This window comes from Anopheles cruzii, chromosome 3 (assembly GCF_943734635.1).
Source record: "Anopheles cruzii chromosome 3, idAnoCruzAS_RS32_06, whole genome shotgun sequence".
Classification (NCBI taxonomy): Eukaryota; Metazoa; Arthropoda; class Insecta; order Diptera; family Culicidae; genus Anopheles; species Anopheles cruzii.
The window spans coordinates 55,126,758-55,154,137 of NC_069145.1; the positions used below are offsets into that span (position 1 = coordinate 55,126,758).

At 47.4% G+C, this 27,380-nt stretch overlaps 6 protein-coding genes across 6 annotated transcripts; 4 read left to right on the top strand and 2 right to left on the bottom strand.

Moving 5' to 3' along the window:
- The first annotated feature begins 2,315 nt into the window (after positions 1 to 2,315).
- On the top strand, positions 2,316 to 2,985 carry LOC128271498 (endocuticle structural glycoprotein SgAbd-2-like). Its single transcript, XM_053009060.1, has 3 exons — positions 2,316 to 2,362; positions 2,462 to 2,647; positions 2,743 to 2,985. Exons 1-3 carry the CDS (start codon positions 2,354 to 2,356, stop codon positions 2,917 to 2,919), a joined length of 372 nt encoding a protein of 123 aa, XP_052865020.1. The 5' UTR covers positions 2,316 to 2,353; the 3' UTR covers positions 2,920 to 2,985.
- Positions 2,986 to 4,594: 1,609 nt separating this feature from the next.
- Positions 4,595 to 5,753, top strand: LOC128271495 (larval cuticle protein LCP-30-like). Its single transcript, XM_053009057.1, has 4 exons — positions 4,595 to 4,683; positions 4,747 to 5,288; positions 5,351 to 5,516; positions 5,599 to 5,753. Exons 1-4 carry the CDS (start codon positions 4,669 to 4,671, stop codon positions 5,671 to 5,673), a joined length of 798 nt encoding a protein of 265 aa, XP_052865017.1. The 5' UTR covers positions 4,595 to 4,668; the 3' UTR covers positions 5,674 to 5,753.
- A 2,275-nt stretch (positions 5,754 to 8,028) lies between these two features.
- On the top strand, positions 8,029 to 10,742 carry LOC128270620 (uncharacterized). The gene is made up of 4 exons (XM_053008031.1): positions 8,029 to 8,049; positions 8,459 to 8,561; positions 9,870 to 10,035; positions 10,099 to 10,742. The coding sequence occupies exons 1-4, from the start codon at positions 8,029 to 8,031 to the stop codon at positions 10,508 to 10,510; spliced, it is 702 nt and encodes a 233-aa protein (XP_052863991.1). The 3' UTR covers positions 10,511 to 10,742.
- A 4,142-nt stretch (positions 10,743 to 14,884) lies between these two features.
- Positions 14,885 to 15,990, bottom strand: LOC128271494 (uncharacterized PE-PGRS family protein PE_PGRS3-like). The gene is made up of 3 exons (XM_053009056.1): positions 15,973 to 15,990; positions 15,590 to 15,863; positions 14,885 to 15,504 (listed from the first exon to the last, which is right to left on the bottom strand). Exons 1-3 carry the CDS (start codon positions 15,988 to 15,990, stop codon positions 14,885 to 14,887), a joined length of 912 nt encoding a protein of 303 aa, XP_052865016.1.
- Positions 15,991 to 22,731: 6,741 nt separating this feature from the next.
- LOC128270621 (endocuticle structural glycoprotein ABD-4-like) lies at positions 22,732 to 24,871 on the top strand. Its single transcript, XM_053008032.1, is given in 4 exon segments — positions 22,732 to 22,740; positions 23,208 to 23,255; positions 23,257 to 23,333; positions 24,423 to 24,871. Coding segments are annotated over 4 exon segments (405 nt in total). The 3' UTR covers positions 24,694 to 24,871.
- A 39-nt stretch (positions 24,872 to 24,910) lies between these two features.
- On the bottom strand, positions 24,911 to 25,485 carry LOC128270622 (endocuticle structural glycoprotein SgAbd-3-like). The gene is made up of 2 exons (XM_053008033.1): positions 25,153 to 25,485; positions 24,911 to 25,087 (listed from the first exon to the last, which is right to left on the bottom strand). The coding sequence occupies exons 1-2, from the start codon at positions 25,483 to 25,485 to the stop codon at positions 24,911 to 24,913; spliced, it is 510 nt and encodes a 169-aa protein (XP_052863993.1).
- Between the last annotated feature and the right edge of the window lie 1,895 nt (positions 25,486 to 27,380).

Below are 27,380 nucleotides of genomic sequence, written 5' to 3' on the forward strand. Positions count from 1 at the left end.
GTTATCAGAAGCCATTTGCTTCCTTTTACCAAGGAACTTCATGGAGATGAAGATTTTTGCTTTCAACAGGACTCAGCACCTGCGCATAAAGCATTGGTTGTTCAGAAAGGGCGTAAACAAAATTTGCCATGTTTCATCAGTTCCTCTGAATGGCCCCCATCGTCTCCAGATTTGAACCCACTTGACTTCAGTATTTGAGGATACATTCTAGGAAAGTTAGACGACGTAAAGCATATGAGTTTGGACACTTTAAAAATCGTTTAGTCAAAATCTGGGATGAAATGCCGAACGAAGTCGTGCGTGCGGCGTGTGATGTTTTCGAAAAGCGACTTCGGGCCGTAATCAAACATAAAGGCGCAAGATTTGAATTGAACTAAGTACATTGTAACTTTCCTACTTTAACATGTTATTAAAAGTGCAGGAAGAGAGAAAGAAATTTTTTTGTGACTTTTATGACATAATTTAAGTGTATCACTTTCACGTTGCCACCCTGTATTTATCAGTAACATAGTTTAAAAGATACGTTCCTCCTCTTTCAACCGCATACAACTTCATGCAAAAACGTTATGTGCGTTTGCGTGTTAGTCAATTTAAGACGTGTGGTAAAAGGTTAACAATGCAACAAAGAGCTAATAAGATTGATGAAAAACATACACAGACCCATAATTTTTTACAACAACTTTAACTGCAAACAAATATTTTATTTTAAATAATAGTAAGTGAAATCTGTAGTAGTACTGATCATGGCCCAACCGCTTAGAAATGTTGTTGATGGTAAAAGATGTATCGCTTGCGGTCAATGCATAAGAGAACGAAGCGGATGAAGATATTTAACCTGCAGAAATCAGTCCCAAAGTGCATACTTCAAACCTCAGTTTGATTGCAAAGCTTAATTGTGTAGCTTTTACTCTTATCGCACGTCCTTTTAAGGTCATGGTAAAAATCCTTTAAACTCTTCAACTCTTCTCTTTACAACAACTTTCCAACTTTGCATCTTGCCAATAATGAAATTAGATGTTAAATGTGTAATTTACATACCCATTAGAAAATCAACATCCTGTATCGCTGATAGATCGACATCGGCGATCGTCGATTATGTCGTCAATGAGTTTCCCTTGTGGTTCTGCTTCGCTGGTCAGCGACGAGATTCGGTTCGGTTCTCGCTGTGCCATTAAACTAATCACTCTTCCTTCGTTCGGGTTTCTATTTTTTGTCTTGTGCTTCCATCTTATTCACCTACCCAGCGGATGATGTAGCACAGAAAACCCATAAATAACCGCAACAATATAGTTTATTTCAAGGTAAGTGACTTCTTCCCTAACGTATGAGTGAGCTTGCGGGGTCCTTACGCGTGACGATGAAGAAATGTCCTATTTAGCGTTTACACCTATCATCTGCGTCCAATTGAGCTTCAGTTTTGGTAATTTTTTTTACTTTACCTGCTCATTTCTCTCAAGGGTGTGATGAATTTGGCAGACAGACTTGAGCCCGCCCGATCTACACGGTGTTTATGAATTGTTTTGATTGTACCGGCCGGTCTTCGTTCAGGCATCGTTCAGGATCATCGATCGGTTATGAATATTCATGAGCGAGTAAAGAATATTTACGATCGGGCGTTGGCACCGATTTCCGTTACGTACTCGGCGAAACTCTCGGTAGCACGCGCAGCTCTATTCGGTTCAAGCCGTCATAGGATCGCCCTCCAGGATGTTTGAAGATCAGCTAGAGCAAATGAAGAGCGATCACGAAAAATTTGATGAAAATGATGATCACACACGCCTTTCTCAACAGTTAATCTAGGTTTCTGACGTTGCTAGTTCGTGCCCCTCAGTAGAAGATCGTTGGCGATGATCTTTGACGATCACCAAACACGGTACAGCTTAATCACCCACAACAACGCACCAATAACGCGCGCGGCCCACGAGGAGGTTTCTCTAGGTCGTGTGCCTTCGGTCCCCCCAAACGGCTCTCCACCGCGCTTCCAGCAGTGATGCAATGCCGACCGGACCGTAGCCACCCATCCACGGTGGTAATCAAATCTTCCGACTGTGGAAGGTGTCGTTGAAATTTATGCAAATTTTGTCTAACGAAGAACTCGTTTCTTTTTCGGTGGGGGAGGGCTTCTGACAAACTTCGGTTTCGTTGACCATTGTCCGCCGAGGCTGTAGTAACCGGATGAGTGCGAACGGATCAGTGGTGATTTCCTAGGACACACACGGCCGATCCGGATCCGAAAAACGCTTCGGAGCGATATAAATAGCCAACGCCATGGCGCCCTGCCATCAGATTGTGGTCCCAACTCGACATCGAACGGTATACGGTGGAGCTGACGTAGCGAAGTGCTAAGTGCAAAATGAACAAGGTGCGTGCCGAGTGCGTGCGAGACAAAGTTCGAAACACGGAGTTCCGTTTGCTGAAGTGATCATTACTCTAATCGGTGTGGCTTTCTGTTGGTTTGTAGATTATTCGTGTTGGGCTGGTGTTGGGCCTGATCGGCTTCGTGGTGGCCGATCAAGATGCGGTCGTGCTGCGCCAGGACTCGGAAGTCAACCCTGATGGGTCGTATCAGTACGCGTACGAAACGTCCAACGGTATCAAAGCCGAGGAACAGGGAACATTAAAAAACGTCGGCGATGACGTAGCCAAGGTAGGATGACCCTAGCGTTTAAGCTAAGGATATCGGCCTGGAGTCGCTACATTTCTTACAACTCGACCACTGATTTCCATCTTACACCCGTTAAGGTGGCACAAGGACAGTACTCCTACACCGATCCAGAAGGTAATCCCGTCAGATTGCAGTACGTCGCGGATGAGAATGGCTTCCAGCCGCAGGGAGACCACCTTCCGACGCCGCCTCCAATTCCGGAAGCAATCGAACGAGCACTCCGGCTGCTGGCCAACCTTAGCAGGAACAAGTAATCTCAACCCTTTGAAGCGGGGAATGTGAAGAGCGATCGTCGCCGTAGCAGTAAGTTAGTGATACAGGTCCCGGGCACTTGGCAGCAACTAGTCATGTTTCCGAAGCGTTAAGTGGAAAGGAAATAAAACCATCATTACACCGCCGCTGAAACCGAGAGCCTTTTATTGGGAAGGTTCGTCGCTTTACCGCTCCGACAGTTCTTTCTCGTTTCTGTTCGTGTATCGATGTCTTTCTTTCTTCGTGTGGAGCTCTTTGGGTCAGCCTCTTGGCTTCCACGCTTGCAATGTGATTCAGAATCCGCATTCCACCGAATGTGCGCCTGAACTTGACACCGAGAAGGAGTAGCGAGCGCAGATAAATATTTATGCAAACATGGCATCGCAGAGAATTGTTATCACTTGTCATTTTCACCGACAGGCAGCCGACAATGATCGGACGCGGTGTCCAGGATCGATGATGCCGTACCGACCTTGCCATATGGTTTAAATTTATTCTACCTTGTGTTGAAGCGCTGGCGTTTCATGGCTTCCCGCACAATGACCCAGAAATATTTACGCTACGAGTTAAGCTTCACCCCCCCGTTGAAAGAAACAACGTCCTCTTCGTCGGCCGCTATCGATCGGCCACAGCATCCGAAACGGCAGCCTCCCGAAGCGATGACGAAATGGTAGGCCTTCGATTTTCCGGCCGACTTCGATCGGTATGCTAAGCAGGGCCGCCGCCGAACATGAGTCCACGGGCGAGACCGTGAAATGCCGCTCAGCCTTGAAGTGGTTCCGACGCGCGACAACAAGCAGAAGACCACTCAAAAACTCGCTTCCTATGACTCTTGTTTGGTTGTGATTTCGTGGGCGGCCGACGTGTGGCACCTTTTCTCCCCGAAGGTTTAAAAATAACTCCATGGAACATGCTCTCGGTGCTACACTAATGATGTAATGATATTCCTTTTTTTTTGTTGGTCTTCTGATCGTGACCCTTTTTGTTACAATGTTTTTATAGAACCATACACCATAAAGAATCACAATGGACTTATTAAAAATTTCATATTTTACTCTTTACTTATTACACTCTTTACTCTTCTTTCGAACCTCTCTAAAGTGTTATACCGAATGCAAACACTGAAGCAAAGCTCCGTGAAACATCTGTTCTCGACCACGTTTTCTAAACAACTAGCCTCAAGCACGGCGCTGGCAGCAACATTTGATGGAAAGTGTGCTCCTGCGTGTGTTAGAAGTAACAGGTCCTGTTACCCAATCGGCATTATTTCAACACACTTTACGATCACGAAAAGCCAACCTACGAGCAAACAAGCGAAGTCTGGTTTGTCAAGAGCATGTTGATAATTCAACGCACGCACACAGAGCTGATGCGAAATATCGATCACTTATGAAATAAATTTGACTTAATGTTCTCGATACAATCGTGTCCAACACTTCCAAGTAGAGAGCGCCCAAGGTGGCTAATAAAACATGAAATGGTAATAATGTTATGAACAATCCCGTTGGGTTTTGACACGACTAGCACTGTAGTTTGATTAGGAAAAATTTGCATTTCTGTCTAATGAAATAAATTCATCTTTCCTGTAAAATATGCCGCCTGTGGACGGAGACCTCCCGACGTCTTCTTAACTGACTGAGAGCGTATAAAAAGAAAGTGATGTTTGGAACGATACAGTAATTGTTTCTAGGCTTGTGAATGAAAAAGGTACCTATCTGGTGATACTTGAGACCCCGCTTAGAGTCGTGAAAATGCGTGTTCTTCTGGTGAGCTTCTGATAACGGCAGGTTGGACGTGGAGAATATTATTTTCATACGTTACTTTGGCAGAGCTTACAATTCGTGGGCTGCTTGCTAATCGTAGCCCATGCTCAGAATGATGGAAAGTATAGACCGTCGCCCGGCGAGATAACAACACAAAGGCCACGGACGTACAGGCCGTACGTTGATGGAAGGTTTCTTCAGTCTCCGTACAGTCCCTACCGCTACTCGACCGATCCGCGGTACTACAACCGAAATGATGGACGCTATGTGCCAGTCAACGATGGTCGGTATGTGGCAAGAAACGACGGTCGATATGTGCACGTAGACAACAAGTACAAACACCTCGACGGACCAAGTGGCAGTGGAGCCGGCAAACAAGGACCTTCCGGTGGAACTGGCCGAGTGCCAGTGGTCAGCAGACTTGGTGGCGATGGAACCGAGAGTGGAACTTCCAAACCAACCCCATTGCCTTCGCCGCCTCCAACTCCGGTGCCTAGCTTAGCCAAAGCAGTGCAAGCGAAGGTTGCTCCGAAGCCAGCCTACGCACCCGACGGGTGGAAAATTATTCGTCTGGAAAATCAGATCGAAAATGATGGCTATCATTATGTGTGAGTGCTACATTTTAGTCCACTGTCCAAGCGGGCCCTGAAACGATTTCATCCCACTCCAGATTTGAAACTGAGAACGGCATTTTGGCTGAAGAAGCGGGACGCATCGAAGACAAAGGCACTCCGACGGAAGGGTTGCGCTCGCAGGGCTTCTATCAGTACGTTGGCGACGATGGAGTTGTCTACCGTGTTGATTACGTTGCTGACGGCAACGGATTCCTTCCACAGGTTCGTGAATGAGTTGCTAATTTCGGCACGGCACAGCGGCGTCATCATTTTGTTGATACTTTGTTTCATATACTCCCCACAGGGCGACCATATTCCGAAAGTTCCGCCGGCCATCGAAAAGCTTCTCAAGTATTTAGCCGCTCAGCCGAAAAAGTAAACCATGGCAACGGAAAACTCTGATGGGAAACAGCAAACAACAAACGAATTAAAAAGGATATTTTGGAATGCGATCACGATGCTATGCGTTTTAATTTCATCGCTATGAATACGCCTAAATGTATGCTTTGAGAAATACACAAAGAGCATAACTCGGCTAAGCTCGGCGCAAAATCAAACTGTCGTTCAACTTTTCGGAAAATGTTCGATTCTTTACAACGTTCAATACACAATAGACAATTCAATAGTCAAATTCATGTCCACAAACAATCACAATCACGCACCAAATTGATCACAATCGTTGTACCATCATTACATCATTGTATCATAACTGATTCAAGGTAGCTGACGTGAATCCGTTGCTACGTTGAACGGTTTCTTTTCGACGTAACTGTTCTCAGAATCTTTCGATCCCCAATGTCTTTCTGTTTCAAGCTTATCGTCCTCTGCCCCAGAGAAGCATCTTATTCTTACATTCGAAACGATGGTTTATAAATGATGGTTTGAAGGATTGAAAATATTTCACCTCATCGTTCACCTCAAACCAATTACAGTTATTTTCAACCTCTTTGGTTTAGGTGTGTTAAATTGTTAGTAAAGTGCTTAAAAGTTTTTCAACTACAAAATGGTAGATTTTAAAAAAGATAATTATTATTAAATGACAGTTTGACGGTTTTCTGAAACTAAATTGATCAAATCTTTACATTTAAACAAAGCAACCGTACAGACAGTACAACCGAGACGGCTACTCAACTCAACCGGCGTAAATAGCTGTATAAGTGCAATGTAATAGTTTAAGCAATTACTGGAACAGGGGTTACCATTTTCTTTTATTTTGCCATTTTGTTATTTCCATCCGACCTTGTTGCATTTTCTTACATCGAAGACGCATTAGCTTTTTGGTTACTTCGTCGTGATGAATCGTCGAGAAAAATGTATACCCTTCACCAAAAACCACTAAAACCCAGAGTTACAGCGCGTTTCACAGAAGTGTGGAGTGCTCCGTATTAAGCGGCCAGTATTTGGGAACTGAACTTTCAAAAGGCATCCCTGTCGTATGACAAAAGTAATGGCCCGACTCAGGGACCTTTGAGTGATGGAGAATGTTTCCCATTAACCCACCCACCACTGCACATTGAATTTTACAGCCGCCACTTCTTTCAAATTTCCTTCCTTCCAAAACCGAACGTACATTTGAAGGACTGCATCACACACTAACTTGAATTGAAGACACTGAAGAGGATTTCTGGAAATGATGCATTCACGCGCTCTGACACTTCCTTTAACATTTACAAACAAATCATTCAACATGCTCTCAATGATTGCCAGCTAATTACAGTCAACAACGTATACGAAAAGACACCATTCGATAACCACCGGTCGTCTGATTTGAATAAATGCTCGTTCAGGGTTGTTTTATCGGTGGTTCCGCACCGTTTTATAGCCCATAAAGCCTTTACACATCTTACGCTTCTTCTCATTTGCCTTATATGCAAATAAAGCAATAAACTCGTGTAAAAATCACTGACTTCTCTATTGTTTGGCCCAAATTTATGGTACACCTCCGAGGCATTTGTTAAAAAAAAATCTCTTTGAGCAGCATCATAGCGCTCGGTACGAAATGTCGACTTTTTACTCCTTACCTATACGCAGCATTGGCCATCATCGCCTGGCGACCTTGATCGGCCTTGACAGTGGTTTATCACGAAAGGCATCAGCTGGCGACGGGCTACCTCCGGCTACCTCGAGCCCCTGCTAACCGAATTTTGACCCGCGCCATCATAAGATCACTCATCGGTCGATCGAGCAATTGTCACATGGCGGCGGAAGGAAGCCGAACCGAACCGCTTTGGGCAGAAACGATCGAGTGCAATTATCCTTAAAGCCTACGATGGCCGTCGCTGTTTTCGACCCACAGGCAACCCACCCAGTGGGGAATACTCTCGAGAGTCCCCGATCGCTTGTGATCGACCTACGGATCGAACGGATGGATGGCTGCTCGATGGTCTTCATGGGCAATAAACATAAATTTTTTACTGTCATATTTTTTCGCAGCTCTCACGGCGAAAGGGGAAGGACGTACTTTTGCCTACGGTTACCACACGCTCGCCGGCAATGAGTCTCCCCGGCGTCATACCGGTCATCATCCGGCCGGAGCGAGCGCCTCCGTGGCGCATGGCATTGTCGCGGCTAGTATTTAAAAGGAATTTTGCAGCAGTTTCAGTTTAGTTTGATTTAATCAATTACGGCATCCACAAGCGAATTCCTGCGGCATTACCGTGCCGTTCGTCCCAGGCTGTGTTGTTCCGTTTCGTGTTGTATAGAACTGTGCAACGTCTAAGTTCAACCCGGTGCAATGCAGTTCCAATCAGCCATAGTGAGTCACCGTGCGAAATAGTAATATAAGATAGTTTATTACCCCTACGGTACCCAAGAGAATGTCAATTGCGTGACGTCGACGAATGCCGAAGTGTAGTGAAAACTCTCCCCGAGTCATTGGCGCGGGCGTTAGAAGCCCTGGTGGAGAACCAGGAACTTGCGAACAAGTTCTCAGCTCGTCCTCCCGCGACAGTCTTGATCGGTGAATGAGATGTGTCGCTGTTGGCAGGAGTGTCGATCGTTTGGTTGATTTGTTTGACGCGCTTTACGACTTAATAAATACGTCAGATTACAGAGTAAAAGACATTCATAACTGGGGCCACAGTGTACATGCATTAGGTTGCAATGCAAAACCACGGTTTCTATTTCTGAACATGCTCCGTGACGTGTCTTCTTGTGCTTTCCAGGTGTTATTTGTGCTACTTCAAATCGTTCACCCCGCACCGAACGATGGAAAATATAATCCTCGAAAGTATAACAAAAATGGGAAATACGTTCACCAAGGCGAAGGTAAGATCTTTCGACGTTTAAGCGCCATTATTACCGTTTCCTCCGTCGATTTCAACGGACAAAAACTTAAACTGAATGTTTTGTGTACAATTGATATTATTTTAAGTTATTTGTTTTGATTTAAAATTTTGGAAAGAAGCCTTTGGCATCGTTAAAATCGTTACAATACTGGGGTGTTCAATAAGTTCGTAGTCTCGATGACACAGGGCGCTGCTAGGAGTCCAATCTTTTTTTTAATATGTTGATACACTCTTCATATGAACGTGAAGCGCCCTGTGATATGATGTATGTGAAGTTTCGGTTCACTCGATCATTTAATTCTTTTTATACAACCCCTTTAGTATCGACGTGTCACAGTATTTTTTGCAACAAAAAAATCAAGTATCATGCAGTGATTGAATTTTTATTTTTGGAAGGTTTAAAAGCAAAACAAAATTATGAACGAATGGTGAGGGTGTAAAAGGACTCTTCGCCTTCAATTAGAGGGCTAAAGAGGGAGTTTCTGAGTATAAATGTGGTCGTACTAGCCTTCAAGACGATCCATGTAGAAAACGTCAAAAAATAGACACAACAGCTGAAATCGTAAAAAATATAGGATATCGTTATAAATTGGAGTCACTTTGGAACAAGTTTATTGATGTTCAGGAAGCCCATACTGAATAATAAAGTGTGTTTCAAACCTTAAGAAATTATTTTTCTTGTCGAGGCTACGAACTTATTGAACAGCCTAGTAGTTTATTCAACATCTACGCATTCTAGTTTTGCTTCTCGCCTAATCTTTTAATTGTGATTAATTGGAGCTATCGAATTTTCGATGGATGATTATCAGAAACTAACCTGTAGATGTTTAAAAGTTTTGTTCCCAGTGACATAAAGCCGGTTGATACCCGGCTTGGAATTATAATATTTAATAACCGAACATGTAAATGTGCTCTGAGTGTTAAAAAGCTACAATATTTCTTCAGTAGATCTCTAGTTAAGGTTAAATATATGTTAAATTTTCAAACCGATTTCTTCGGCCAACTTTTCTACAACGTTCTTATCGTAAGGCGTCTGCATATATTTAAATACTGCTAACCGGTGAGGGTCCATCGAAAAAACAATATATCCGACAAATTTGCATAATTTGTTTGTGACAGACTCTCATAAAAACGAATGTTCATTGCTTGGCTCCCGATGCTACCAGCGGCAAGCCAATGCTCCACACCACACTGCCAACGCCAGCTTAGATTGATGCCGTTCCCATAATTTATCATTGTCCTGTTGAGTTGAATGAACACTGAGTGGAATACATCCATTTCCTTTAAGGAGACTACACAGAGGACCTGAGCCGGTATAAGTATGTCCACTACGACGACGGCGATCGTGGCAGATATTTCCACGTACATATACCATACGATGGAGGCTTCGGAAACTACGAAGGAGGCCACGAACCATACCGTTTTCCACCGTACGACCCAGCGGGCGAATACGCGTAGGTTACCACTTCCTTTGCAGTTTGTGTATGTTCCTAATGCGGTGCGCCCTTTTTTTGCAGAGAATTAATCAGCAAATACTCATCCGACCCTCATCCATCGGTGTCCGAAACGAACACCGCGTCCAGTGTACTCGATGTTCGAAAGTCGCTACTTCCGGGACCGGGAACGGCCTATCTGCCCGTGCCAGACCCAAGCTTGGATGTGCGGAAATCGTTACTCCCAGGACTCGGAACAGCGTACCTCCCGGTGCTGGGCCCCGACGAAAACAGCCTCGCAATCGGTTCATCACAAAAGAATTCAAAATTCGTAACATACAACGGCGCGGACGGCGATCGCAATACTTTGACTACACATTCCGATACCACCACGATCAACACAACTCCTACTCCTACCGACATGCCGAGAGACGAATCCCTCCACAACCAGCCGTGCTTTGCCACCAGCGGAACACTACAACTGTCGAAGACTTGAGCGAGTGTACGAGGTGTGTTCAAAAAGTAATGATAATTTTGCATTTACGCGGGCTACGTATGTTCGATTTTGGATTTTTTTTTGTGGAGTTATGTTGCTACACATGTCAGTAACTTATGGTGAAACGATCGGCCATTTTGAATAATCAGTCAATTTTTGACAGCTGGTTTGCTAGGTCAAGGTTTAGCTCATTTTCGTCTCTTACAAAAAAATGGATGGCAAAGAATTTTCACCAAATTGTGTGTGAAAAACGAAATTAAAAGGGCGGAAGCATTCGAAATGTTGACTGTGAGTTATGGTGAAGCTGTTAAGACCAAATGCAGGGCTTATCGATGGTTCAAAAATTTTTCAGAGGGCCGAGAAGATGTGAACGTCGAAAAGCCACGTTTGTTCGAATGTGAACAGTTTTGCTTACAGTTTTCTTCGACAGAAGGGTTATGGTGCATCATGAGTTGTTGCCAAAGGATAGAACGCTCAATAAAGAATATTTCCTGCAAGTTATGCGCAATTCGCCCGAAGCAATCCGTCACAAATGTCCGGATTTGTGGGAAACCCAAAATTGGCTGTCGCGCCCCTGCTCACACATCGTGGTTTCTGCGCGAGTTTTTGACAAAAAAAAACTCTAATGATGTAAAAGCCACCGTATTCTGCAGATCTGGCCTCTTGTGACTTTTTCATGTTCCAGAAACCGAAGGGAGGCATGAAAGGACGACGCTACGATACGATTTAGGCGATAAAGACGGCATCGAAGATGAGCCAAATCTTATCCAAGCAAAACAGCTGTCAAAAATTGACTGATTACTCAAAATGGCCGCACTAAATCCAAAATCGAACATACGTAGCCCGCGAAAAAGACAAAATTATCATTACTTTTTTGAACACACCTCGTATGGCGCGTTGCATACCCAAAGGCGCCAAGGAGCGCTTACGGATAAAACGCGCGATCACCACCCACCCACCCACCCAGTGATGATCCAGTTCAGCCGATAAGCTAGTTATTCGAATTTTGAAAGTTGTTCCATAAACATTCAAATCAGCCCATCATGATGAAAGATCCTTCGTTTTCCTTGACGCGCCGAGCGACCGTTTCGTATAAATCGTATCACCTATTTAGTGTAGCCTCGAAAATGACTCGAGCTTTTCATTCATTATCCCAAACAAGCTGAGACCGGCCCGTCGTGAAGCGGTGTGTTGCGTTGCGGCACCCGCGAGCATAAAGTGCGGTGACAAATTGATCTCTTCCGGAGCGATTCAGGGGTGCTACCGGTTCTCCTATCCAGTATCCGGCAGCCTTTTGCGAGATGCTTAACGAATGTGGTAACACCGGTGGACAAGATAAACGACGATGTTAACTGATTCGAGGGCGCACTTATGCAAATGATATCGCTGCCATTTGAAACATCCTGGCCCCAAGTGCGTGTTTTTTCTGTAAAAAGCATAACACCATTCCCGCTGGACTTACATCTAACCAGCTTCACCAGTTCACCATCTTTTCGTGGCGTTTTGTTTCATGTTCTTCGACTCACACAACCTTCAGCGAACGCCCACATTTCGGCCGTGGGCCGATTTGCATATTGCGAACCAGATTTAAATATTTCCTTTAATCTCGCGTATATGTGACAGTTCACGACCTTTCCAGAGCCAAATGTCAAGGTTAGGGCTAGCTCGTTCATTTCAAAGGTTCTTTGATTTCTCCTATCTCCACCGGTAAGGGATATCAAATTTGCGGACAAGATTGTTCAAGACTGATTACTCCTCTTCTTGACAATATTATTTGTAGCGATCTTTCCGAAGAATTCGCTCACATTTCTGGTGATCCGGGAAAGCGACACATAACCTTTCGTGCATGTCGAATGCGTTTCCTATCGGACCGACCGTGGTGACACAGGCGGGTGAAAATGTAAAAATAACCATCGCGAAGCAAAGGTCAAAAAACCAGATCCATTTTATACGCCCACTAGGGTTCCGGTTTGTCCGTTCTATATACTTTCCTGGTCGGTCGTCTCCTTCTTTTCGCATCACATTTCGCACACCAAACTATCGTCTTCCCTCCAGACACTCTCCAAAGCCTTCGGCTGACACGTTAGCATAATCCTGTTTGAAATTAATTTAGAACTTCTTTTTATATTGTTCTATTTTTCGACGCGCCACATGGCCCATGGCTTAGTATTTCCATCTCGTCGTCGAGAGCAGATGGAAATGTATAAATAGCCCGTTGCTGCCATGCCTAATGAGATACCTGCTTTACGGATTCCTGAGAAACGACCTGATCTATGGCGGTTCAGTTTTTGCGCGTTACAAATATACTAACATTGCCCAATCAACTCATAAACGTATCCCTGCGACCTGCGACGACCAGCAGCATAAGTTACAATCAGAGATTTATGGGATTTTTATAACCCAAACTATGAACTTCCAAACATCCTCCACGCCCACGGTGGAAAATTAATTTTTAAAATATGAATACTGACTCTAATTTGCCAGCTTTTAGAGCCTCCATTAGGCCCCGGCTACCACTCTCCGTCGCCCATAGATGACTTCATTCCGGATCCCTTTGCCAGCCGGCCAGCCTGAGCCGGCTGCGGCGCCGCAAACACAAAACTGGGCACCATAAATTAGACCCGCTAAATGCCGAAACCAGTGTATCCTTGTCTCGCCGCAGGCATTCGGTTCAATGTCACTGTCGGCCACTGGCAGTTGTTTCACGGACGGAGAATGGGTGAAAAATATCAAAATACCAAACGTATAAACTATACGGCACGGGGCATTCTTAGGGACATTCCTGCACACTGCCGTCGGTGCTGAGTGAACTAGATCGCCATCGTTATCAGGCTTTGCGCCGGTTAGGACACGACAGGTCCCCAACCCTCAAAGGGTCCAATAAAATACCAGGCTCCATTATCATGCTGATGCTTCGTTACCGGTTTCGTTTTCAGCATCATAAATTATTGCTCGAAGGGATCGAAACCCGATCGAATCAAACTACCGTTGCGACGTGAACCAACCCGTCCTAATGCTGTCGGAAAAAAGGATGCCGGAGGCTCCTGAAAGAGTAACCTAAACGCCCATCGTGGCCCATCTCTACATTTGCATAATATCTACATTCCAAACCCTGTTAGATGTCACTTCCCTGTTCAGATGAGAACGGGATTTGTTCCATTTCCGTCGTTATGCTTGGATTAGAGTTCCATAATGTCAGATCAAATGCCCTGAAGCGATGTCGCAGCGCCACTAAGCTGAACCCCAGCTATCGGCCGATGCATCCTGGCCTTGGAACTGGAGCCGTTCCCCCCGCCAAAACCTCACACAGATGATGCAATCCGTCCGATCCTTTCGCTTTCGTCGAAATTTAAGAGGAATGCGTCCGCCCGTCCCATCCGCATCCGCAGCACGACACTAATTTTCCCCGGGTCACGGTACCGGGCGGATTCGGAGAACCACAGCACACACACCTGCTAATTATGATATCGTTCGCTCGCTCGCGATACCCGCGGTGGTTGCCCGCAGGAGAAGCGACTATGTTGGGCCGCCGACTACAAGGTCAACCGGTGCGAAGCCGTAGCTGATCCGGCGTAGGTTGCGGCTTCAGAAGAAAGAGTGAGGGAAGTGAAGCGAAAAAAAAACGGAATAAATTGATTATCAACTGGCTGTTATAGTTTCACGCAAGCTATAGCGGAACGTGTCACATTAGCTCGACTCCACCCCGAAACAGGCTCGGCGAGACTCGCAAGCAGCCGAGTGGGCAGCATGACGGCTTTTGGGGGTTATTCAAATTTTCCGGCTCGCCGGGGGACAAGGTGTTCGGAAATATATTACTACTTTTAATCGCCCAGCTGCTGCTTCGCTGGCATTCGCGAAACATCGGTGAACAGAAAAAACACATTGGACGACCAATTAATGCAAATGGCACGCCACGGAACGAAGCCACGAGTCGTCCTCCCAGAAACGCCCGGTTCTTTAGTCTCGAATTTTTTACCTCCCGTCTTATGGCAGAGCTTTGACCACACGCAAGTGGCGTGTTTTGGCGAATTTATGGAAAAAATGGCAATTGGTCGATCGAAAAGTGTCGCATTTTATTCGCGCCACTTCCGGTCCCGGGAACCATCCCGGTCCCGGGAACCCAGGAACGAGGAGTAGTAAATGGCACGGTTCGCGTGTTCACTTAACGGTTGTTTATTAATCGGTTCGAAACTAATAATTTACAGTTAGAACACAGTTTCATGGCGTTGGCGTTGACCGATCGCTGCCGATCGGTTGTTGAGCTGGACTTCTGGACTTTTGGACTGACTGATTGATCCTGCTGACTGACCCTGAGTCTGACTCGCTGTGTTCAGCCTAGTTCGCTGTTTGCGGTGCGCGCTTAACGAACGCCGCTTACTTCCGCTGCTGGCTCTGGATGTACTCCAGGGAACGCGCGATGGCTTCCGGCACCGGGTGCAGGTGCTTGCCGGTCGGCCGGAATCCGTCCTTGTCGGCGACGTAGTCGACGCGGTAATGCTCGCCATCGTCGCCCGTGTACTCGTAGTATCCCTTGGCGCTCAGGGCTTCGTCGTCGGTGCCACGGTTCTCGAACGTGCCCTCCTCGGCGACCTCGATGTCGTTCTCACCGGCGTACTTGTAGTAGTATCCGTCCTCGTTGAACTGTTTCACCTGCTCCTTGATCTTCACGTAGTCACCGTCGGCACCGCTGCCGCCGTGGGCACCACCCTTTCCGGAGCCGCCCGAACCGCCCGATCCCGATCCTCGCAGACCACCAGCACCGCCAGCACCACCAGCACCGCCAGCACCGAAACCGCCTGCACCGAAACCGCCTGCACCTCCGGCACCACCTCCGAATCCATCAGCACCAGCACCACCGGCCCCACCGAATCCTCCAGCGAGCGAATTATCGGCACCGAATCCTCCGGCTCCTCCGGCACCTCCGGCTCCTCCGGCGCCAAACCGGCTACCGGTGGCACCGAGTCCACCAGCACCGCCGGCTCCACCAGCACCGCCTGCAAAGCATAACCGACAGCATGGTAGTTGCTGTTCCTGGGGAAGGATTCTCCCCCCCGGTTCACCAAGGCGGGACCGACTTACCAGCACCGAAACCTCCCGCGCCACCGGCACCACCGAATCCTCCCGCGCCACCGGCACCACCCTTGCCGCCGGCACCACCGAACCCTCCGGAACCGCCCGAGCCGCCCTGCTTACCGGCTCCACCCGCCTTGTACGAGCCGTCGTTCCAGCTGCCGCGACGGTCCGGGCGCCAGCGTCCATCGTCCCACTTGGTCTCGTAGTACTCCGGGTAGTAGCGACCATCGTTGGGCACCGCGCTCTGCGCGACGGCGCAGCCGACCAAGGCCATCGCCAACTGCAAGTAGTACACGACGACAGGATACGTGTGAGGGGCCACGGGAACACCACCGAATCCACCGGAAGGATCGCGTCACAACACTGCCTGCCTTATCACTGCCACTTACCAGTACAATACACTTCATCTTCGAAACGTCTTCTTCGACCGAGCGCACCGCAACTCAAGCTAAACGTCCGGGTATGCTGGGTTCCTTGCCGCAAAGGCGCTGGATACTTTCACTGCTCGACTTGGCTTAGGACGCTACCGAAGCAGAAGAACTAATGTTGTAGCATCTTCGCGCTCGCGTAGCTTTTATAGTACGATTTAGCCGAAATGTGGTCCCCGAAATGTGGGCCCCACGAAGATTCTGCGCTTTTTCCAAATAAGCAAAAACCGAACAAAATCCCAACCTGAGAGAGAGACACACACAGACACACACACGGGCGGGGGGAGAAAAAAATGAAGACGATGCCAGGCTTATAGTCGTTCGCGGGTTTCAGGTTCGAAGCTAGCTAGCCCCACTATCGCACCCACCTTAGCACCCTCTCGTCGTCGGGCACCCTCGTTCGCGCCTCCCCGCCGCGGGCCCCGAAGAGCATCTTTCTGCGCCAGACGCCGCCTGACGTCGTCGCGCTGACCAGAAGATGCTAGAAGTTGAGCGGTGACCTTCACGGAAAAGAGGAGTTTCTTCGCGCAGCGCTGAGGGGCGAGAACGAGAGGGGCAAGCGGACGAGCACGACCCGACCGAGAAGATCCGAACCGATCTACATATGATATCAATTATAAATTACTACATGCCATCCACACACGCTCACGGTTTGATCGGTTGAAAGGAAGAGCGGAGCGGACCGAGGACCACTCGATCCTAGTTATGGAAAACATCCTCCCCTGAAACCGGTAGTTGGAACCGCATCGCACGTGTCTCACGCATGTGCTCTAATTGGGGCGTGCGAAAATTCCGGAAGGACAAGCGGACATCGAGTTCCCGTCGAGTTCGCGTCACTTGGCATTGGAATCGGCCTGCTTCGTAGCTGGTTGAATTTGCTGTTGACAATTAATTTTGCTCAAGGATTCTTGCGAACCGAACCGGGTGGCATCTAAAACTGTCGGGTTCCCCAACAAAACGACCACATCCTCGACACTTGCCATCAATCGCTCACACTTGGCTCCATCGCCCGTTCCGCCAAAGCAACGCATCAATGCAAACATTTGTATGCAGCTGCAAAAATTTATCGAAGCGTTCAGCTGATAAACTGAAACGTTTGTCATCTGCGGAAGAGTCTGGGGAGGGGAACTGACCGGTGCCAGGCGGAACACCGAACACGCGCTCGATTTGTTTGCCGGTCGTCCAATACGAACATGGAACTTCCCCGAGTGGTCGATTTTTTAACGAGCTGCAAGAAATCGAAAAGAGGTGCATCACTTTCGATTGTAAAATCACCAAACCCACCCCAATTCGGTCTATGATGGCCTGCTTTTGATTCATTGTCCTTTCGGCGCTACGCCGGGCAATAAAACTGCGGCTATAAATGTTGGCCATGTTGGGCGGGCAATCGCAGACGTGATAAGCAAAGGTCAGCTTCTTCCAGCCACTTTGACTCGTTCGTTGGTTTGTACGACAATGCATAATCATAAAACATTATTAAACTTTTTTATAGTATAGACTAAATATAATGCTCGCCGTGGATACTCTAGATTTGGAACGGAACGACGTAGGCTTACTATGATGTCACCTTTGCCAATGATTGGCGAATTAAATATTCACATATTTCGGAGAGATCAATTAATACGTGCGACATGTTTTCACAAAGAATCGTGTTCATTTGAATTATTGATTGATGTTCGACATGGAGTCGTCCAATACGGCACCGAAAATAGTGTGGCTCCCCAAAAACCCGGCACCACAACCGATGTCTGAACGACTTCGAACCCGCTAATTACTCGAGCAACCGAAAGGAAAACTAAAGGTCTTCCGGACCAGTTGGGGCAGGGTGCTAGCAATCGCTAGCCTTGGCGTGGTTAGAACTTTAAAAACATACATTTTTCAAAGCCGGATCACACATCGCCCAAAACTGAGCACATTCCACAGAAGCCAGTTTTTTGCCCTGCCATGCCAAACCCCCATGAACCGGCCACGGGGTGGACTGATCAAAATAAAATTAAATCGCAAGGAAAGCGAACCCCACCGACCGACCGACCGACCGACCGACCAGTTCGGATCGAGCTCCGCGTCGCGATTTGTGCAGTTCCGTATGCAAATTTCCTTGCTCGGGCATCTTGCGATCCCCGGGGCCCGCCTCGCGGTCCGACCCATCCGTTCTAGGCGCCCAAGGTACTTTGGGACATTATCTTCACTTTCGACACCCCGGGCGCTCTCAGCCGTCGGCGAGGTATTCCGAGCCGCCGCAGGCAAATATGCTAATGCTAGCCGCGCGATCATAAACACCGTCTGCTCTGAACTCGTTTTCGGTTCGGCCCCTGCCCCTGGTGCTCTGCTCTGCTCGGCTGCTTTGTTTTATCTGCACGGCCATTCTGCGCGGACCTCGGCAGGCGCAACCTCAACCTGCGCCGCCGTTGAACCAATTCTTGTCATCAAAACCTTAATTCCCACCGCCCGCACATCCACGGGGAGCAGCCTTCGGCGGCGGCAAAGGTCTGCCCCGCGAGGTCCGGTGATGTTTGACAGTCAAATATCACAAGCTCTGATCGCTGGGGATCGTGGCCGTTAGGTGACCTACACCGAATCGGTATTCAAATTTCGAACGCCGATAACATTTCCAAATACTAAAGGGGCATCCGGCGAGCGCATCCCAGCCCGACTGATCCAGACCTACCCACGACAAGCCGGCCTCGACCGCGCGTTATCGCGTGCGTTCTGGTTACTCTTCCGGAACCAGTTCCTCAGATCCGGAATGGCAAACGCGGCTCGCGTTGTGCTGAAAATAGTTCCGTCCGTCGGGACTGACAAGTTTCTCAGAGCCATAATCCAGGATTCGAAGCTATGTCTGAGTGTATTGCGGGTGGCATCAACTCACTGAAACGGAACGCATCAAACGGCCACATATGAACGAACACATCCTGCAGTCTTTTGGCAGTTGAAATGTCGTTTTTATGGTGCTATCAATGGCCCAATCGTCCAGACCAACGAACTGACTCATGCGGCTCTGATGAGCCTGATCGCAGTATGAAGAACTTTTGCCAACTGCCTGAATCGGATGATGTAAGCCTAAAGCTCTAAAACCGTTCGCGGACACAATACAAACGGTTCATTAATATCGCTTCTCTAATTTATAGTGTGATGACGAGAAACAATCTTAGAATCCTGGACAGTTCCCGTTTTTTAATGGAAATGAACTCATCTTTATATGATAGTTTACGATATGTTGCGTGCCGTTTCCCGCGCAAGAAATGAAGCATTGGAACAATCGAATATTGTTTCTCCGACCTTCCGGGGACCGATCTGCTGAAATACATGATGTCTTGAGTTTATGGTCGTGAAATAGATTCGACTGAAAGAACACTGCGCCTTCTGGGTGTGGCTACGACTTGAGTGACTGAACATGTGTCTCGTTTTACGCGCTGGTATAATACACGCAGGGCTCGTTTTCATTCAGCCCGAACCATTACCTTGATTTGTGGCACTGTGGTAAGTGTGGTCCGCGGAGTTTGACATCGCTAATCCTTATTTGCCCAGTGTTGCTCTTATCATCTTATACTCCGGTTTATGCAAAACCGCTGATATATGAGCCACTTGAATTAGCATAATACAGCGATCGGTAATCTAAGAAAAAAGTCTTCGATCGACATAGCAAAGCTCCCGACACCACGATCTACTACAGCACAAGAAGCTTTGGAGTTGAACGCAACTGACCAGTGGCGCCGACTGGCGACTGGCATGCAATGTTTTGAAATCGTCCGTTAGCGCCACGCGCCATGTTTGAATTTCAAATGCTGAGAAACGTGACTAGATTATCGCGAGCTCAAATGTTACACCGAACGTTTAGATACAAAACCGGACACTTTCCTCTAGTCTCCGAAGATTGCCGGAAGAATATTGGAACAGCTTTTCGTTGAGCTTTAGTTTCCACAGTTAATTGTTGCATAAGAGCAATGGAATTTTACCGTTGCGATGCATGTTAAGAAGATCTTCAGTACTGTATCGTAATCGGTAGAAGGTACTCAAGCCGAAGACACACTCGTCTGGTGTGACATAAAAATTATCCGTTGTGAACTTTACCTATCGATCGACTTAAATGTCAACCGCAACACTAACACCGGGTACTAAGCGCTTCGATCGACAAATTGTCACCGTCATTGCGTCAGGTGAAAAGCTTACCATACCTTCTTCGCCATGGGCCCCCGGGACACCCGGACTTGAAATTCCGCTCCTCTCTCGGGGCTGCACCACAGGCGGCCTAGCCTTTCGTCGCATATGAAATGAAGTGTCACGTGATCGTGCGCGCGAAACTGATGATTGCAATGATGCGTAAACTTGCTCCACTCTGTGCACTCCACACAGCCGAGTGAAAGGAAAGGATGCGAATTTATTGCCAATAGTCTCGGGGTGACCGTTTGACAATTGCCATGGGTGCAGCCCAAGTGTTGGATCGGAACATTGTTCTGCATAATGAACTTGAACGCGGCAAATGCTACAAGGGAATATAGTCTTAAGCACATCCATCTACCGTTTCGCATAATAAAAGATTATGAATTACAGGGCTAGCACTTTGCAGTTTTTAAATGTATCTGTCAACCTAAGTGTCAAACTTTTAGTTGAATATCTGACATTTTAACAAAGGAATCGTTTAACAACAGAACCATGTGTTAAGCTGGGGCCATACGAAGCGTAAAAGCGAGAGTAAAATTAATTTGTAATATCAAATCTTTTGCGCTTATGTCAAAAAGTTTACGAGCGTAAACACTGTTTGCACATTTTGTTTACAAACAGAGGATAATGTAAGTTCTTATTTGCTGGTACAACAATAAAATCTAAAAAACAGAAAAAATTATTCAGACATCAACTTACCTCTTCGATTTCTATTTTCTTGGGCCAAAAACCCGAATGTAAACACGTTTGACATATCGGTATAAACTTTTTTTATATTTTAAGCCTGCCACACAAAGCATAAACGATTTGGCATAAAAACAAATATTTTACACTCGCTTTTACGCTTCGTATGGCCCCAGCTTTAAAATTATCAAGACTTACTACAAAAGTGGCAATTCAAACAAAAAAATATGGCCGCATCTAGAGCATTGAAATCAATCAACCGATTGAAGAGAGGCTGTTATATCCAGAAAAGGGGCATTATAAGCTGGCGGCATCGTAGGATCCTATCTATATATATAAAAGAGTACCGCTTGATTGTTATTCCCTTTATAACTCAAGAACGGCTGAACCGATTTGGCTGAAAATTGGTGTGGAGGTAGCTTAGATCCAAGGGCCCCAGATAGGATACTTTTTATAATCCGATCACGTCACAATGAAGCCACAATACGCACAATGTGTTTTTTTTCATATACTGCAACGGGACAGACAGAGCGAGCAACAGAAAACAATTGTTGGCTTCTCTTTCTCACTAATGCAGCGTTCACTAGCTGACTAATGACGTATATAATCGAGATGTTTGGCGCATGTTGCGAGATGTTTTGGAGGGGCAATGATTTTACTGTCCTGAAATTTCCGCCAAACACTGCCAGTAATTCCAAGATCAGCTGACGAAATGAAGTGCTTCTCTTCTTATTGGACAACGACCGCTGAACGGTTTTAGCCTGCACCAACCAGCGACAATGTTAATCTCTGATACTCTTTCTAAACGTTCGTTTTTACGGGCCGGGTTGTTAGTGCCGCGCCAACCCCCTGGAACGCCGGAATCGGGAATCGAACCCATGGCCAGCTGCGATACAGGGACGAGCGTTACCGACTGCTCCTATCACCGGGGGCCCATTGCCTCTGGGGCGAAACAGAGTTCGCCGGGCCTGCTAGTTCTTTAGAAAACGATGAAGGGAGGACCACTACCAATTCAATTCCGAGCAATACCACCATATGATACCAAATTGTCTTTGGCCTGCAATTGAAGATATGGACTTAGAAGATCATGCGATTTGACATCATTGGACTTTTTCTTGGGCGTCTAGGCAAAAGATCGTGTTTTTACTGACAAGCCTGCAGTTTTGGAGCATTTGCAAAAAAAAACATTCGCCAACAAGTTATGACCCAGGTAATATCCGAAATGGGCACAAAAAATTGACAAAGTCATTGAACATTGTCGTAACAGAATCGACTGATGCCAAAGATCTGGAGGCGGCCATCTGAACAACATTGTGTTTCACGCCTAAAAAATCAATTTTTTTTATGTTGTTCTTTGAAAGCATGAGTAGCGCCAAAAAAAAACGCCTTCATCGCTTTTCACTTCTTTAATCAAACGCTAAATTCCAGCACTAGCGTTCGCGTTTCATCAATCAATGGCTTTGGCGTTCAATCATTCCAGTAACTCCTCCGTTGGACGGAGATGTTGGGTTAGAAAGCGGCTTAAAAGGATTACATTTGTACCGATGCATGATGGATTGTCCTGCCCATCGCCGGTCACCCGCTTTTATAGCGCCGGTTTCACTGTGCCGTGCGTTACCTGCAAGTTTATCTGCCATTACTAAATGCTGGCCAACTGGCTGGCCGGCTGGGAGAGTACACACCCGGCCAGCCATTAATGAGCCAGCGCTGCACAAGTATCACAGCATCACGTCTATAAATACAGTACCCAGTGGTTCTATTCTTTCATTAGCGTGCACTATCAGCTAGCCGTACGTTGTGCGCCCCTCAGAAGACATTAGAGTGTCGGCCCCTCGAGACACTGCACAAAAGCTGAAAACTCCCTTAGCCGCCATCATGAAGTTGGTAAGTTGTTTGCACGCCTTCCGGCTTCCGTTCGGGAGGCCAACTAGGCGAAAGTACCGGACGGCCAGCTCCGACTGTCTGGCCGTCGAAAGTGAAAATCGATCTCGAACGCGAAATGATCTCTTGCCTTCGAAAACGCGAAGCGTGGCCACGAAGCGCCGATAATTGCGCATCACTTCATCGCGGTCCGGATGTTTCGGCGAGAGGTCCGTGTAGAAGTGCGAGAAGTGTGTAGTACCGTTGGGATTCGCGGGCAAGTGCTATGTTTCGTGTGCGTCTTATTTTGGGCAACGGTTCTCGGAGGCCAGAACGGCAACAACAGGCAGAGCGGAGTTGTTGATGTTGACAGACTTGGCGGGTTTCCGGGTTTTCTCTAAAGTTTGCCAGTGTGTTTTGGCCAGGATTCGGGATTGGAGCTTAAGCACAGCGTGTCATCGTAAGTCCACACTCTCCACTCTCCGTTGCAGGAAACCTGCTGCCTTCTTGCCGCTATCGCAACCCTCGCCGTAGCGGCCCCCCCAAAAGTCGGATGCCGAGGCAGAAATACTCCAGCAAGACAACAACATCGATCCGGACGGAGCGTACGAGTACAGGTGAGTCGGGGGGGGTCGAGACCGCCGAAGAACAATTCTCCACCAGTCCTCCGCACCGCCTCCGATGAAATTTGCATACCAATAGACCGAGGAGACCGAGGGCCACCAGAGACGGCTCGCAGCCACCGCCCATTGTGCTGGGTCTTCCTGTCCCGCCGAGGTGCCATAATTGGCTGATAATTGCAGATTTGATTACGATAATGGTACATCCGCCGCCGCGTTTCGGTGGGCTGCTGGAGCTGGAGTTCCCTCGCTCTCAGGCAGCCGAAAGGCAGCGGTGGATGATGCCTATGAGCGGGCAGCGTCGTAAGATATTAGCATGTTTCAATGGCACGACGGCATCATTCCAACGGCAATCCGCCCCTCTCCGGAACACATTAACACGCGGGCGTTAGAGAGTATATGATCGGATTCGAATCCGCAGACTCATAAACGATTTGACGTTAAGGATTAATGTCAAATCGTTTATTTACGCTTCGTCTGGCCCTCCAGATATAGTTTTCACACTGCTCAGAATCATCAACACGTCCTTTCTTTCTTTCGTTCAGCTTTCTCATAGTCATGCTCATGCATTGAAAAGCCACTACGTTCTTTTGGTATCTTTACAATGGCAACTAACTCATGCAACTTCACTTTTCGATCATTCAAATCGATTAAGAGGATTTTTTATGTTTTCTGGTGTTAGTGCCTCATTTGGAGTTGGAAAACTTAAAACATTTGATGGTTGTATCTGATGGAGCGGAGTCCTTAAAATACTTTTCAAGCCACTGCTTCACTTGAACGGTATTATTCCCCATCAAGAGGCAGTGTAAAATTGAAACACGAAACATTATTTTTTTAATATCGAAAATAGCAACACAATAACTCGCAAACTCATTAGTAGATTATCATGAAATTTTTAGGAGCTTTATTAGCGCCACTTATGTGTTAGACTCGAGACTTTTCAGCCCATGTGTTAGTCTCCCCATCGCACGTCACGACCGTCGGTTGCCGGTCGAAGTGCAACATTGTGCCTTTGCGGGGGGCGGTTTCACTCTCGATTTCTGCCATTTTTCTTCTCCATCTTCTTCTGCTTCTGCTTCTGCTCAGTTACGAAACGGCCAACGGTATCCGAGGTCAGGAAAAGGGGACCCTCAAGCGTGCAACCGGCCCAGACACCAGTGACGTAATTGTGGCAGCCGGTTCGGTCAGCTACACCGCTCCCGATGGCACCGTGGTAGAACTGAGTTACACGGCCGACGACGAGAATGGGTTCCAGCCATCCGGATCCCACCTACCCACCCCGCCGCCCATCCCACCGCAGATCCAGAAAGCCCTGGAGTACCTGGCCAGTCTGCCACCCTCGAACCGGCGGCGCTAGGAAGACCCACGGATCTCATCTTCGCCAGCTACAGGACTACGCTTGACCCCCCGCAAATTACGGTTCCCCCCCTGTGGGGTGATCACCCCTATGTGGCAGTGCATTTCATAGTGCGTAATAAAACTCGCATCTCGTAAAAAACGAACGAACGACGGAACTTCGCAGCACGGGTGTGGTGCAAAAACCGGAAAGAACGCTTTATTGTCAGTCAACCTTCTCAGAACTTCCCGGCCCGACCATTCTCGAGCTTCGGCGGTGGCAGGGTGGCAAGGTGGGCGAGGGCACGGGCGATCGCCGCCGGAACCGGGGGTGGCGTCGGCAGATGATCTCCCACCGGCCGGTATCCGTTCTCGTCGGCAATGTACGTCACCGAGTACGTCTTGCCATCGTCACCCTGCGAAAGTGGGGCGAAAGTGTCAGCTGGCGAGTCACGAAGGCATCGCGGGGCGTTCCTCTTACCTGATACGTGTACTGTCCCTGCGAAGCGGTGCCGACCTGGTTGTTCACCACGATCTGCTGCCCATCCTGGGCGGCCCGCGTCCCATCGCCACCCTCGTAGCTGTAGCGGAACTTGCCGTCCACTTCGAGCACGTTCTCGACGTTGACGATCGGTATCTGCTTGTACCGTGGATCGATCTGTTGCTGCTGCTGCTGCTGCTGCTGCTGCTGCTGTTGTTGTTGCTGGCGTTGCTGCGATTGATGCTGCTGCTGTTGATGCAGCTGATGCTGCTTCTGGGCACCGATCACACTCACCACGGCCAGCAGGACCGCTAGCTTGAACCCATGCGCCATGTTCAAGCTCAGCCAGTAGAGAGAGCTCACGCGGCTTATGATGAACGATGAACCGGCGGACCACCAAAACTGCACCCTAGAATGATCCGTCGGTTGGCTTTTATAGAGTACCGACCCCCGGCACGCCACCGTCGGGGGAAGCTGCCGGTGCCATGTTGCGGTGCGGCGAAAGTGTGGCGCAATGTAATAGAATCCGCTGCGGACCCCGGCCACCAGAGCTGCCCGGGGCCGCCGGCAGGGATACGCTGGGCCTACAACGCCCTTCCAGACGCCTTGCGCGCCCTACCCTTAAATGGCAGTTCGTGTGCACAATGATTTCTTCTCCATCTTGTTGTTGTGGTGGCCGCATTTGGGGTCGGCAGCGCTGTGCGGGTTCTCGTGACATGCCCCGTAAGCCCCCCGGCAGACAGACTGAGCCATTTTTCGGTGTGTTGTTTTCATTTTTTCCTATTGTCCGCGCCGCTTCCTTCACTCATCCCCGAGATGCCGAATGCCACCCCCCCCAAACACCCTAATCAACGATGCTCGTGCTCGACCCCCGGTTTCTGATTTCGTTTTCTCGTGCGACCTTAAGCCGAAGAAAAAAAAACTGCTCGATTTTCCGCTCGAGCCCGAAAAAGGGGTCGGCCGAACGGCACAAAAGATTCTTTTCGGCGATCGGTGTGCCAGGCCTCTGACTGGCCTCTGACTTCTATAGTAGCCGGGCAGCAGGAGGCTTCCCTGTTGGCCTACAACACACCCGCGAGGGGACGAGTGCTTTCGCAACCGCGAGCTAGGACCGCACCACGACGAGTCAACCTCGCCAACGGTCTGGGAACGGTGGCTGAGGGTGGCCGATTTTACCGATGTGCAAAGTGCACCGCCATTTCGTGGTTTAGAACGGTGGCAGGAAAGGAATGAAACACATTGCTCATACGCCCTTTTCTCGTCGCTACGTACAAGGGCAAAATGGTCGGCATTCTAACGGTGGACCATCATACCCATAAAGGTCAATAAGCTCAATAAGATGAATTCTGATTCTTTGATGCATAGATCTTTCACATCCCCTCGATAAAAGGATTAAAAGGAATAATTTAACGGTAACTCAGCTTATTGTTAAATTGTTCCTGCAAAATTGGTTCCTTCAAAGCACATTGGATCAAATAAACAACTTTGGAAGTTCCAAATAAACAATCCCAATTATACTTCAACATATTTTACAACTATTCAAACATACATTTTCATAAGTTACGGCAGGGAATATCTTATTGTCATCAAACTAATTCATCGAATTGCCAAACTTTTACTTGGAGAATAGGACAAAGCCAAAACCAATTTCCTTAGATCTCCGAAGCTACTGTGATGAGTTGAGAGCGATAATTTATTCGTTTTAACAATGTTCTTCTTTCTTTATGATTTTTTTTAAATACTTGTCCATTCGATTTTTGTTTTATTTTGATTTTGGTTTTTGTTTTAGTTTTAACTGCGGCACAGTAGATCTTAAACAACATTTCGAATGTTTTTGGCCAAGAAATTCCCATTGGGTACAAAGTTAATAAATCGTTGAAAGCAAAATGATTAGATTGGCAAGGTTTCTTGAAAGTTTTTGTAACTTTATCGAACAGCTGTTTCTTTTTTTTATTGGCTTGCTTAATGCATATTTACTACCCCAGTTGATCTTTGAATTAATATTAATAATAAAGATTAATATAGAAAAAGTATACTAGGTTGCTCATTAAATTCGGAGCCTCGATAACAGAGGCGTAGCAGCGCCCTTTTTTGTTTTTGTTATATTGGTACATTTTTCATATGAACGTATGTGAATTTTCATTTCAATCGGTCACTAAATTTTTTTTTACAAGTCATTTAGTATCGACATGTAGCAGTATTTTTCACATTGCAAAATATTAAGTATC

What these genes read in the sequence shown, in the direction of transcription:
- LOC128270620 (XM_053008031.1), top strand. Translation starts at nt 8,029, where the DNA reads ATGCAGTTCCAATCAGCCATA. An exon ending in TGCAGTTCCAATCAGCCATA is followed by an intron (nt 8,050 to 8,458) that starts GTGAGTCACCGT and finishes TGTGCTTTCCAG; the next exon opens with GTGTTATTTGTGCTACTTCA. An exon ending in ATACGTTCACCAAGGCGAAG is followed by an intron (nt 8,562 to 9,869) that starts GTAAGATCTTTC and finishes ATTTCCTTTAAG; the next exon opens with GAGACTACACAGAGGACCTG.
- LOC128271494 (XM_053009056.1), bottom strand. An exon ending in CGCGGGAGGTTTCGGTGCTG is followed by an intron (nt 15,505 to 15,589) that starts GTAAGTCGGTCC and finishes TATGCTTTGCAG; the next exon opens with GCGGTGCTGGTGGAGCCGGC.
- LOC128271498 (XM_053009060.1), top strand. An exon ending in TCGGCGATGACGTAGCCAAG is followed by an intron (nt 2,648 to 2,742) that starts GTAGGATGACCC and finishes ACACCCGTTAAG; the next exon opens with GTGGCACAAGGACAGTACTC.
- LOC128270622 (XM_053008033.1), bottom strand. Translation starts at nt 25,485, where the DNA reads ATGGCGCATGGGTTCAAGCTAGCGGTCCTGCTGGCCGTGGTGAGTGTG. An exon ending in AGGGACAGTACACGTATCAG is followed by an intron (nt 25,088 to 25,152) that starts GTAAGAGGAACG and finishes CCACTTTCGCAG; the next exon opens with GGTGACGATGGCAAGACGTA.
- LOC128271495 (XM_053009057.1), top strand. An exon ending in AATGATGGCTATCATTATGT is followed by an intron (nt 5,289 to 5,350) that starts GTGAGTGCTACA and finishes ATCCCACTCCAG; the next exon opens with ATTTGAAACTGAGAACGGCA. An exon ending in GCAACGGATTCCTTCCACAG is followed by an intron (nt 5,517 to 5,598) that starts GTTCGTGAATGA and finishes TACTCCCCACAG; the next exon opens with GGCGACCATATTCCGAAAGT.